This window comes from Pungitius pungitius, chromosome 21 (assembly GCF_949316345.1).
Source record: "Pungitius pungitius chromosome 21, fPunPun2.1, whole genome shotgun sequence".
NCBI lineage: Eukaryota > Metazoa > Chordata > Actinopteri > Perciformes > Gasterosteidae > Pungitius > Pungitius pungitius.
Genome location: NC_084920.1, coordinates 15,901,616 through 15,915,138, shown reverse-complemented (window position 1 = coordinate 15,915,138; position 13,523 = coordinate 15,901,616). Strand labels below are relative to the sequence as shown.

General features: G+C 48.1%; 1 protein-coding gene across 1 annotated transcript; it reads right to left on the bottom strand.

The window, feature by feature from the left end:
- Positions 1 to 6,644: 6,644 nt before the first annotated feature.
- On the bottom strand, positions 6,645 to 10,798 carry foxj1b (forkhead box J1b). Its single transcript, XM_037464674.2, has 3 exons — positions 10,442 to 10,798; positions 9,633 to 10,296; positions 6,645 to 9,026 (listed from the first exon to the last, which is right to left on the bottom strand). Exons 2-3 carry the CDS (start codon positions 10,218 to 10,220, stop codon positions 8,169 to 8,171), a joined length of 1,446 nt encoding a protein of 481 aa, XP_037320571.2. The 5' UTR covers positions 10,221 to 10,296; positions 10,442 to 10,798; the 3' UTR covers positions 6,645 to 8,168.
- Positions 10,799 to 13,523: the final 2,725 nt, after the last annotated feature.

Here is a 13,523-nt window from a genome sequence, read left to right as displayed (position 1 = left end):
AGACTACATCCTGTTAGACTACAGCCTGTTAGACTACATCCTGTTAGACTACAGCGTGTTAGACTACATCCTGTTAGACTACAGCCTGTTAGACTACAGCGTGTTAGACTACAGCGTGTTAGACTACAGCCTGTTAGACTACAGCCTGTTAGACTACATCCTGTTAGACTACAGCGTGTTAGACTACAGCCTGTTAGACTACAGCGTGTTAGACTACATCATGTTAGACTACATCATGTTAGACTACAGCCTGTTAGACTACATCCTGTTAGACTACATCCTGTTAGACTACAACCTGTTAGAGTACAGCGTGTTAGACTACAGCGTGTTAGACTACAGCCTGTTAGACTACAGCCTGTTAGACTACAGCGTGTTAGACTACATCCTGTTAGACTACAGCCTGTTAGACTACATCCTGTTAGACTACAGCGTGTTAGACTACATCCTGTTAGACTACAGCCTGTTAGACTACAGCCTGTTAGACTACAGCGTGTTAGACTACATCCTGTTAGACTACAGCCTGTTAGACTACATCCTGTTAGACTACAGCGTGTTAGACTACAGCCTGTTAGACTACATCCTGTTAGACTACAGCGTGTTAGACTACAGCGTGTTAGACTACATCCTGCTAGACTACAGCGTGTTAGACTACATCCTGTTAGACTACAGCGTGTTAGACTACAGCGTGTTAGACTACAGCGTGTTAGACTACAGCGTGTTAGACTACAGCGTGTTAGACTACAGCCTGTTAGACTACAGCGTGTTAGACTACATCATGTTAGACTACATCATGTTAGACTACAGCCTGTTAGACTACATCCTGTTAGACTACATCCTGTTAGACTACAACCTGTTAGACTACAGCGTGTTAGACTACAGCGTGTTAGACTACAGCCTGTTAGACTACAGCCTGTTAGACTACAGCGTGTTAGACTACATCCTGTTAGACTACAGCCTGTTAGACTACATCCTGTTAGACTACAGCGTGTTAGACTACATCCTGTTAGACTACAGCCTGTTAGACTACAGCGTGTTAGACTACAGCGTGTTAGACTACAGCCTGTTAGACTACAGCCTGTTAGACTACATCCTGTTAGACTACAGCGTGTTAGACTACAGCCTGTTAGACTACAGCGTGTTAGACTACATCATGTTAGACTACATCATGTTAGACTACAGCCTGTTAGACTACATCCTGTTAGACTACATCCTGTTAGACTACAACCTGTTAGACTACAGCGTGTTAGACTACAGCGTGTTAGACTACAGCCTGTTAGACTACAGCCTGTTAGACTACAGCGTGTTAGACTACATCCTGTTAGACTACAGCCTGTTGGACTACATCCTGTTAGACTACAGCGTGTTAGACTACATCCTGTTAGACTACAGCCTGTTAGACTACAGCCTGTTAGACTACAGCGTGTTAGACTACATCCTGTTAGACTACAGCCTGTTAGACTACATCCTGTTAGACTACAGCGTGTTAGACTACAGCCTGTTAGACTACATCCTGTTAGACTACAGCGTGTTAGACTACAGCGTGTTAGACTACATCCTGCTAGACTACAGCGTGTTAGACTACATCCTGTTAGACTACAGCGTGTTAGACTACAGCGTGTTAGACTACAGCGTGTTAGACTACAGCGTGTTAGACTACAGCGTGTTAGACTACAGCGTGTTAGACTACAGCGTGTTAGACTACGGCGTGTTAGACTACATCCTGTTAGACTACAGCCTGTTAGACTACAGCGTGAGCTGCATTGAGACCGCGCTGAAACAACGGAACACTCGTCGTGGGTTTCCTTCAGTCTTCCACCTCGTGTGCATCGTCGCTGATGAACGCACACAGAGGCTCAGCGAGTCCCGCCTTCACACAAAGGCTGTGCGTGTTATGTCACAGAAACGCACCATGGCCAACACACTGATCCTGCATTCATTATTGAAGGGGATGGTTAGCGCCACTAAGGCCCGGTAGATAGGGTGTCGCTCTGCAGTCATCCTTATGCAATCAGAGGTGACAGATGTTAGAGTGACACTCCACGTGTCTTCAGATTGATATCAATATCTGGCTGCTGTTTTCTAGGTATATTCCTTTGTCAAGCTCATGTACATAATTGCATGTTTCTGCTCCTTTATTTATGCGCATGTGTCCTGAATGTGTCTCTTTGTGTGCGTTTTGTCTCAGAACCCCCGCATGCGTCGGGGAAAGTGTATTTGTGGTGTGCACTGCTCCCCCGGTGAGCCAAATGCTCCACTGGTTCACAAAGCAAATCGCAGCTAATCAAATAAGAGCCCTCAGCAGTGTGCAGACACAGGCGCAGGAGTGTGTGTGTGTGTGTGTGTGTGTGTGTGTCTGGAGGAAGGGGAGGTGGAGGCTTGTCAAGTGGCTTGAAGAGGTCCTGGATATGAGGCGGGGGTGGAAGGACGCACACACGCACCTGCACAACCTTGGACGCCTGTCAAAGACACACAAGCATCGATGAGTGCACACACTCACGGACAGACGCACAGCAGATACACGAAGGAGGCATTTAAGTGCAAAGACATCAAGAATCTTCCTTATGTCTTGTTCCTCCTAAAGGAGCATCCTTGGGTTTTTCTGCCCTGTGTTGGAAAAAGGGGAATTTTAAGGTCTGACGTTGAATGGCGTGTTGATTTATTCCATCTTGTAAAGTAAATGCAATCCGTGGCAAAACAGACATTTCATTTAGATAACAACCCTGGGTACATGCACACAACGGGGTACTTCTGCGGTTGCCAGGGGATACGTGCGAGTAAAGTTCAAAAAATAAATATTTGAATAAGATATTTGCTTATGTGTAGGAAGGAAATTGTTGTGATGCTTATCATTTGTAAATGTACTGTCTAAATGATTGCTGAGATAAGCAGACCCACTGCACAGTACACAACTCCACCTGAAACATCACACCACGGAGGTGACATGTGACCCAGTGAGGATTGAGTAAAGGATAATGAATATTAATAAACAGTAGAAATGGTTATCTTAAAAAAAACATGTTGTTACAGAGTTAGCTTAAAGAATAAAACAGTTGAAATACCTTAAAGAAATGAAGGTACAAATAGTTCGATGTAAATTAAATGAATTGAACTGAATGAATAGATTTATAAATGGTGGAAACACCTTGGATGGCCACCTGTTCCTTAAAATACGAGATCGTCCCGTATTTGAATGGATGCGTGACGGGGAGGGGCGACCCGACGGGGAGGGGCGACCCGACGGGGAGGGGCGACCCGACGGCGGCTCTGACGCAGCCGAGCGACGCTGGCGTTGGTCTGCCTCTGTGGACAAAGCTCCGAAGGCGGACTCTGAACCTGCCAAGGTTCTTTGTGGCCTCGGGTTCGGGGGAGCTCGGCGGCTTGGGTTGTTCTGGCAGCCAGGAGGCCAGAATCGAGGAGGTTGGTCCGGGCCTGGTGTTCTGCCCTCTCTCCTTGGCGCTGTGTGAGCGGCGTCCTGGCTCGCCCTCGCCACTCTCCTGACACGCTGCCCTCTGGTGTGTGGGCAGCAGTGAGGGCCTCGGTAATCTGTGACCGGCTTAAGTCTGTGTGCGCGATTGTTTCTATGTGGTGTGTGTGTGTGTGTGTGTGTGTGTGTGTGTGTGTGTGTGTGTGTGTGGCAGCTGCGTGCCCTCCTCCTCCGGCCTGCCTGCCGGCCTGCGGGACAATCGGCCGCTCGCTGCCACCACAGAGACCGAAGGCACGGGGCAAGAATGTCTTTCAGTGACCAAGGGGTCGATGCCAAAAATGCACACAAAACACGCAGACACAAGCCAACCGAACGCACACACGCACACATGCTGATACACACGGGCTGCTCTTTTATTTATTTGTTTTCAAGCTTTTTCCGCAGCTACTGTCACTAAACGGGTAGGAAAAGTGATATATATATATGTATATTTATATATATACCATGTAATAAACTACAATACATGCAACATGTTGTGTGTGGATTGAACATTTGACTCGCTCTTCCAGGTGGAAACTCAACGCTCCCGATGGTGACTGAGTGATGGCGGCAGAGGAGATGTGCAGAGTGCTCTGCGCTGTGTTGACCTAATAGGAGTCCCTTATCTTAACCAGCACTGTCCCTGAGATGTAATTATTGGAGGTCTACTCAGTGGGGGACGAGAGAAATGTAAAGGTCAAGGCCCTGGCTGGAAAGGCACTCTGGGTACTTAGGACCATAGCCGATGTAATGGAAATTGTTTGCGATGTTTTTCCCTCACGAGTGTGTGCGTTCCACGGGTCACACAACTGGAGAGAGCGCGCTCCCAATAAGCCCTGAAAACTTTCCCTCTGTTGCCATGCGTGTGTGCCGTCGTGTTGGTACACCTGCGTTTGTCTGCACTGCAGGGCCCGAATAAACGAATTAGCACATCAAAACCAAACCTAGAGGGCTTCTGTGTGGGTTCACGTGGCGTCGGCAAATTGGCAATCCAGCCCTCATTAGTGGTCGCTACAGCATAAAGGCTCCGCTGGACAAAAAAACTCCACCAAGAAGGCTTTTGTTGGGAGGTTAATGCGACGAAACATTCAGCTCTTTGAGTGATGATCCTGTCTTTATTTGACGTAAACATGGCCATGTGCACACTTACCAACTTCATTTTCAACAAGGTAAAACGCCTCAGTGAATGAAAGAAGGAGAAAAAAAAACCTTACCACGCTGCACCATGGTCCTTTTGTTCTAATCAAGCATCCACAATTCCTTTCAAAATGGAACAGGCGATCTAAATGGATCCCTCATTAGCATCTTATACATAAACAGCAGCCTGTTGGAAGGACTCTTTAGGTGTGTTTCCTGCACAGGTCGCTCCTCCGGTGTCGTAGCAGCCCGGAGAGGAAATAACGTCATTTATCATCCCGCTGCTTTTCCCTTATCAATATGTGATGAGGGCTCGGAAACAAGAGATGGACGACAATTTCCCGCCAGGTCAGAGGGGGTCAACGTAACCCCCGCTGAAGGTCCCATCCCGACACGTGTGTGATTCTTTGCTGTGACTCCGGAGGAAATGGCATCTATCAGTGTGATCTGACAGTCATTTGTGTGCGTAATCGCCGGCTCGCAGGGGGGCTCCTCGGGGGGCGGGGGGGGGTCCTCGGGGGGCTATGAGACCATGAGACAGCGTCGGGGCGTTTTCCCGCTGCCACTTTTTCTGCTTTGTTGCCACAATGACGGATCTAATTAGTGAGGGACCCCCGTCACGTCCTCTTTTCCCCCTTAAAGAATAGCTCTGTGGCGATCCTTGATAAATGAAGAGTTGAGCCCCCGTGTCTATGTCACGCTGGGGGGGGGCTTCTTTGGCAAAGCTGGTTGACCCTGTCCACGCTGTAATCAGGAGCGGTCCAGAGGGTGCCATGATGGCAATAAAACACGGAGCACACCCTCTTCTTGTCTCTCGCCCCTACACAGAGCCCCCCCCCTCCTCCCCTCCCAAGAGGGGGCCCCAAGGAGGAGGTTATAAACCATTATGAGCATGTCCGCGTGCTGGGCCGTCGCAGCCTCCCACCCAGCCGGCTGAATAGGACCACGGGGCTCTGGCTCCACAGAGATAGTGTTATCTGGGCCGGCCACGGGGGCCCCGGCCGCAGCCGTGTGCACACACATCAGCGCGGGTCCACACAAAGACGCGTGTGGACCAACACGGACACTGTGTCAGCGCACACACGGGGACACAAAGGACGGATCTTCAGCCTTCAACTTGAGCCTCTGTTTCCTCCTCAGGAAGCAGAAGTCACCTGGTGACCTTGTATGAAATGACCTGCAGCCCCCTACCAGCTGGTCTCGGACCGTGACTCAGGCCGCAGCCCCCTGCTGTTTTGTAGGAATCTGAGTTATTCCACCCATTCCTGGAGATCTACTCACATGACCTGTCGCCGCCGGGAGCCCAGAGCCAGAGGGACGGGGATAAGCCGCATTTCTGCCCATTTTCCTCCAATGATTTCAATTAAAAAGAGATTTGAGGTGGAAAAGCGTTTTTTCCTACAGGGCACGCTCTAAAAAAAAGAAGAAGGGTGAGACGAGGTGTGGTGACGAGTTTGGAGACGCTTTTGTAGCAGCTATGAGACCTTTAGAGGATGAAGGGGTCAACAAAGGGAAGGAATGTCGATTACAGCTGTTTCTCCTGTCATTCACATTATTTGATTCTTCAACACAGCAGCAGTAAAGAATGTGAACTCAGACATTTGATTCTACTTGTGGGGCTGAGTTATAACCTTTTGAAGCTGTAGATCGGATCGATATTTTTAATTTCTGCCACTCAACCCACTCTTATGGATTGGATTTGGGGAATTTATTCACTGATTTGTCACAGTCTTCGGCTTTGTCATATTGTCCTGTGACGTTCTATTGGTCTCTTTGTCATGAGAAACTTTTGAAGAAAAGCACGAGGGTAGAAATTATAATATGTGTGGTAGAATTTGTGTTATTAGATGGTAGTTTCTGTACTATGAATTAAGTAATGACGTCCATGTTGATCCTGGTTCTTCTTCAAAGGATTTCCTCCCTGTTTTATCCCCATTGAAGGGTTTTGTTTTCAGTGTCAGGTCCGAGGATCACATGATCCACACACACACACACACACACACACACACAGAGAAAGAGATAGAAAGCTTTGTACTCCATTGTGTTTTAATCTCTCACGTTTCACAATGACAAGTAAACAATATGTTTTTGTTATTGTTCTTTCTTTAATTGACACCATTTATTGCATCAAGGCATGATTGCATTTTCCAACAGTTTAAAAAAAGTACAAATTAAAATAGCATGGTGAGATTAAAGAGCTCGTATCAAACTTGATCAATATGATAGAATAAGAAAATCTGGCCTTTAGGTGTGGAGTCAACCTATCTGCTCATGATTTGTCCCCTCAAAGAAACCAAGTGAATATATATTCTCAAACACATTTTGAAATACAAATAAAAAAGGACATTCAGCAAAGTAAGAAATGGGGACAGATCCATCAGCCAGTGACAGAACCCGATTCATCAATACAGAAACACCAATCAACTGCATATTCCTTATCATCAAATTTGGCGAAATATAATTAACAAATGCCCAGTTTGTATATAATTGAGAAGAAAACATTATATTATAGCAAAAAACAAACTTGCCCAGTTGACTTATTGCAGTGTTAAGTGTTCAAAGACAAACTGATACGGAAAATGACAGCATATACATCACGTTTGTAATGGTCAGTAAACTTTTAGAAAACAGCATTTTAATATGTTAAAAAATCAAACCAAACCTATTTGCTGAAATAATCGCTGTCTATCTTTCCTAAAACTGCTGCCTATCAAAGTGCATAATGTTCTCATCAGTTTCCCCCCCTGCTCATGTAGACAAATGGCAAATATTCCTGCCTAGCTTCATGCTATATACTTTAGTAAATATATATTAAATTGATTACATAAGAAAGTCATAGATGACTGATTTCTAATCTCGGGACTATGAATTCAACGTCTTCAACGTCCTGCTCCGATGACGTGAAGAATGACGCAAGTTTGCTGCAATGTTAGTAAAAAAAAAGAAGAAGTTTAATTAATGCTAATGTAGCAAAATAGAATCCAGCATGTCGTCCCAGGCCTGTAGCTACGTGCTTTCAAGGAGGGCGGTTGGGTTCTGCTTCTGCTTCTGAATCAGAACCAGAACCCCAAACGGGATGAATAACCGCAGTCCGGCACTCCCTTGAACACATCATCTTTTTACCAGCTGCCTTGAGCTGTTATAGTTCCACAAAAGCCTGACTTAAAGGATGCGGTTTTCCCCTTTTCTACAGAGTCCAATGATCTGGTCCACGTGAAGCTCCATAAAGGTTCCTCTGTTGCATTTTCATATCTTTGTGCCTGGTAAGTGGGTCCGGTGTCATGTTACGCACTGCTGTCAATCACCTGACATCCTGGAGATGGGAGTCGGTGGCGTTTTCATCCCAGATTGATGTCTCTTCTAAAGGGAATCTTTGATAACTGTTCATAGTTCAAGTTTGTGTTGTAAGAAAAGATAAATGTTACAAAAAATAAGTTACAGACGCACAGCGGAACGACTGGAGGGAACGCAGAAGGAGCTGGGACCATCGTTATCCCTTAGGTGGTCATGTTGGACCAGAAATCAGACATGTTCAAGTCATTGAGGGAGGATCATCAGGGGTCAAAGGTCACAGATAAGCCTCCACTCGCTCCCATGGCTGCATCTCGGAGAAGAAGCCCTCGCACAAGCCGAAGCCCTGATCCAGAGTCAGAGGAATCGCCTGCTCCTCCTCTTTGATCTCCTCCCAGGGCTGCAGCACCGCCTCCTCGGGCTGCTCCGGGAACAGGGCGGAGGGCTCGTCGAACTGCTGCTGCAGGTGGAGGTGACCCTGGAGCAGCTGATCCTGGTCCAGCTGCTGCTGCAGCGGGTGCTGCGGCGGCGGCGGCGCGTGGAGCTCCAACGCGTTAGCCGCGGAGGCGACGCTCAGCTCCATGTAACCGTAGGATTGGAGGTGGTTCAGGTGCTGGTTCTGAGCCGCGGCGTCGGCACCGCCGCACCAGCGCCCCGGCCCGGCCGCGTGCTGCCTCCCCTGCACGGAGACCTCCAGCTCGCAGCCCAGGGAGCTCAGCGCCGTGTTGATGTCCAAGTCCTCGAAGGTGCTACAGTTGCCGCCGAGAACGTCGTCGAACACGGACGCCAGGTCAAAGTCGCCCCTCAGGGCGTCGGCCCTGTGGGCCTCCGTCGCCAAAAGGGGCGACTCGGTGGCCCTCATGGCCTTGCCGTTGCTCTTCGAGGGCGGGGGCTTGCGTTTCCCCTGGTAGGGGCAGCCATTCTGCGTGCTGTGGTAACCCAGGAGCAGCTTGCTCTGTCTGCTGGTGGCGTTGAAGCCGGTGGCAGAGATCCTCCTGCGCTTGAAGATGCCATCGACGAACATGTCTGCGTACTGCGGGTCGATCTGCCAGAAGCCCCCCTTCCCGGGCTCGTCTTTCTGTCGGGGGACCTTCTTGAAACACTTGTTGAGGGACAGGTTGTGACGGATCGAGTTCTGTGACAAATACAAGAACAAAAAACATGTGATATTGCTTTGAAAATAGGAGTTTCATAAACACAATTTGTCACACTCCTTTTAAGGGAGATGAGAAGGTGTGGGGGAGGGAGGGGGAGGGGGAGGGGGGGTGTATTGTTGTTGTTTGTATAGAAAAGCAAATGTACCTAATGAGGCTTTCTAGTAACAGGCAGCTCTGTGAATTTCAAACATGATCAGCTGTGCTCTCTCTCAGGAGCCCTCATTAACACACGGACACACACACACACGGACACACACACACACTTTTAGAGTGCTTTCTCCACCCCATCACCATTCCCCTCAGACAAAAACCCATATGAGTACTCTCATGGAAGATGGAAATTTCTGAGACTCTTACATGAAGAAACGCTTGTCATTTACATCATCAAAGGCGGAGATGAGACTTTGTGTAATAGTGTGTGATAGAAACAAGATGCATGCTGGAGGAATAAAACGCACTGCATGTAAAAGCAAGGCCTGGTAGGATAACGTGTGGTGTCTGATGGACACGGGGATCAACCTCCCTCCCTGCCTGGCCATTTATCTGACTCATCAATAATAGAAGGGGCAGTTGGACTCGGTTACCTGCCAGCTGGGCTCCGCGTGTTTGTAGTAGCAGAAATTCTCCGTTATCCAGTTATAGATGGTGGACAGAGTCACTTTGGGCTGTTTACTGGCCTGCATGGCCATGCAGATGAGGGAGGCGTAGGAATAGGGCGGTTTGACCTTAGGGTTGGTTTTGTAATCGACCTCCACGGGGGGGCACGCCTGGACGGGGATCTGTGGGTAGGTGTTCCCTGGATGCGCGTAATGGGCAAAGCGCGGTGCCGCGGTGCAGTCGCTGCCGGAGGTGACGGGGCTCCCGGGGTACAGCGGCATGCCGGTGGCGGCGGTGTCTCCGGCCGGCGGGCTGGACGGAGAGTCGGAGCCGCCTCTGGGGAAGCCGAGCCGCTTCAGGAACAGGCTCTGCTGGGAGGAGGTGCAGCCAGGTCCGGATCCGCTGGGTCGCTCCGGGTCCGCGTTGAGGATGGAGAAATTCTGGAGCCAGTGGAGGCTGGTGAGGCTGTCGTCCAGGGGCGCGCAGTCGGACCCAGTGGCCGGATCCTCCGGGTACACCGCGAGCCATTTCTCCTTAAACGTGTTGGCCATGTCGGGGCTCGTGAGAACCGGCATCGTGGCTTTGTGTGCGTGATGAGAGATGAAGATGGCCGCAGGATCTTCAAATCAGCATTTAAAGTTGTTTTTTTATCTTGAAGTAAGTGAAATGAAGAAAAAAAAGAAAAGAGAATAAATCGAAATGATACTCAAATACTTCATCAAAGATGAAAATATCTACTCCAAATATATGTAAATAAACAGCATATTAAATTGCCCAACGATGGTAATGTCCTTACCCACAGTGCAGTCTTTTAGGGGGGGGGGGGGTTGTCTGCGTGCACCTGTTGCAGTCCGTCCCTGCCTCTCCTCTCTCTCAGGACTCAGTGGCGCATCCAGTTTTTACGCAACAAGTGCGGCGCGAGGAGGGAGGGGGGGGGGCATCCAGCAGCAGCTCGTGTGGAGGAAAGGGGAGAAGAGGACAGATTCCCTTCCGAGTCCAAGCGAACCTCCGCTGCAGCGTCCGTCGGGAGGTCAAGAAGTGAGAATGTGTGGAGGAGGTTGTAAGAGGAGCCGCTCATGAAGCCCGAGAGACGGCCCACCATCCCTTAATTCTGATTCCTGATTGGATGCCTATCGCTTCTTCTCCTGGTTTTTTACTCCCCCCCCCCCCTCCTCGCTCTCTCTCATTCACGCACACACATGAACAGACACACTCCACACCCCCAAAAGGCGCGCCACAGGTCCCGCCTGGAGCGATCTTTACCTGATGTGCACTTACACCGAGGGTGATTCTGGTTTATTTGCAGACGTGATTGAATACCAGCGATGTGCCATTTAATGACACTCTCCTCCTTAAATGGATCCTTTGTATATCAACCCAGATGATAGATATAGTTCCAGTTCAACTTGTGGATCATAATGTCCGGTTGGAGTATATAACATGGCAATGAGGGATGTGTCAGATAAGATACATTTTGAGGTAATGTCGACCATATAAATAATACAAAAAGAGCAAAGATGGGATACAAGCATACATTACGATGATGCAATCACGTTGAGCAGTGTTATCTAAAGTGCAAGGATACTCACTATTTCCGATATTTCTCGTGAAGTAAACTAGCAGTTGCAAACAAAAAGGCTTTGGTAATAAATATCAGGGTCAGGTTCTACAATTGGTCAAAGTAAACAGGTTGTAGGCCAACATCGACCAATACTGCGTGTGTGACTGAACGGAACGAGGCCACGTGAATGATGGGGACACACTGCCACCCAGCGGATACACTCTGATATACTGGCAAAGGAATTGATGTCATGGGAGACAGAATTCCATACAGCTCTATGAACAAGACAGCATCCTCCAATGACATACATACATCTATTGATATAGACCAAGAACGACTTTACAGGAGTAATTGCACACGAGTCGTTGGCCCACGATGATGCGGATGGTGCCTCTTTCTCCTCATGCATGATGACGTCTGCAGTATTCAGTGCATAACATCTCTCGTCCTCCCCAAACTGATTTTCTCAACGCGTCTGCCGCATTGAGTGTGGGGCCCTGAGCCTGGATGGCCCACGCTCAAGAACTTTGAAGAACCTGGATTCTTCGTGCCAGCTGATGTAACAAGGAAGCTTGATTTTTTTTGAATGTCTCCAGGTTTGTCGAGGTCTTTGACAAAGGGCTCGCCGGTGAGGCAAATGTTTGGACAGCTGTTGTCATTGTTGCATCGTGAGCTGCAACTGAGCACATACAGTTAGGACACAATACCTCTAAAGAGATGAAGGAGGTTTGCTTAAGACTATAGGCAATGTATCTGTTAAAAGTTAATCTTTGGGTTTTAATTAAGAAAAGAAAAAAAAACTAATATAGAGCAAAATCATTGCATGTAATTCCTGTGGTTTCAACTCTCAAAAACCCTTTTTGGAGAAGTGTGGCTGACTAAATGATGAACACAAGATACCTAAAAAAAGAAGAATTGTTCACTGAGCTTTGAGGTCCTGAATCTTCTTCCCTTTTATTTATTGTATTGCCACATGTTGTGTGATCTTTGCTCTTGTTTACAGCACCAGAATTTACCTGTATGGGGGGCGGGGGGCATTGCAGAAACTACAGTTTGTTAAGCAAGATAATCTTCAGAAATTACCATTAAACTAAAGAGTGTCTGTGGTTTAAGAGTTTTACAGTTTGTATCTGGTTTAAGATAGATTTTGAAAAGTGAAACAAATGAAGTCAATGAATGAATGAATGAATGAATGGGTAAAACGTTTGTATTGTTAACCAGTGCCAGCCCATCAAGAGACACTCAAGAGTATAACTGAGCCAACAAGTCAAATTCTTCAGTTGCATCCTTCAACCAGCAGGTGGCGGTACTTCCATTATCTTCCTCCACACCACACGGCATCGTAGAAAAAACAAATCATGTTTACAGTTTGGAGTTACCCACAATCCTTAGCGGTGTGTGTTGATATCAGATAACTAATTTTACACACAAGCTGCATTGAAACTGCTGCCAAAGAAGGCGACGCACGGTGATCCACGTGAGCGTGTAAATGGAAAAGCATTTTGCTTACTGTCAAATATAATGCGCTTTAAATGACATCATTCTACGATAAAGTGCTGTATAGTTCGTTCATCTTACTCTGTATATGTGACCACAAAGGACATCATTTACCTTTCTTCTTAAAATATGCCAGTGACTCAGAACTGACCCTATGTTTGAAAGACAAAATATAGTATGCTAGATAATGTACATTGAGCGTGTAATAAAAGTCATCTGGATGAGGATGGGGTTTAAAAACACTGCGAGGAAGCGAATGAAACGCGTCCCTTGTGATCCCGACACGAAGGACAATGGGGGTAAGGCGACGTTGTAAAAACGCGCATCGCCGGACCGACGTGTGCGAGGGGCAGACACGACGCTTCCCCACGAGCCGCCATGACCGACCTCCGACTCCGCGCGACGTAACTGGGGCTCGTGGACTTTGTTTACCATATTTGGCCAGATAGTGAACACGGCGCGCCCGGGTATTGGACGAGAGCGACCGTCATTCACAAAAGTCTGCCTTCTCCGACGTTTTACAAACAAAGCGGGTGCTCATGGGAGTTGTAGTCCAAAACAAACCCGAGCCCTGAGATTACCCGCGAGGGGTCCATCCCTCCCGCTGCGGTCATTTAATCACCTCCCATCTTCCCAAAGTCTCAAATGTAAACACCGCGATCGACTATTTCCCGTTCACGTACATTAAAAGCACGAAACAAACCCCGCATGCGCCCGTTAATCGCACGCGGATCGCGACGCCATCCGTTTTGCGGCATTACAAACGCCCACCCGGCGGTGCCCTCATTTGATTGGCTGCGGCGTCCCGTCAATCACGCAG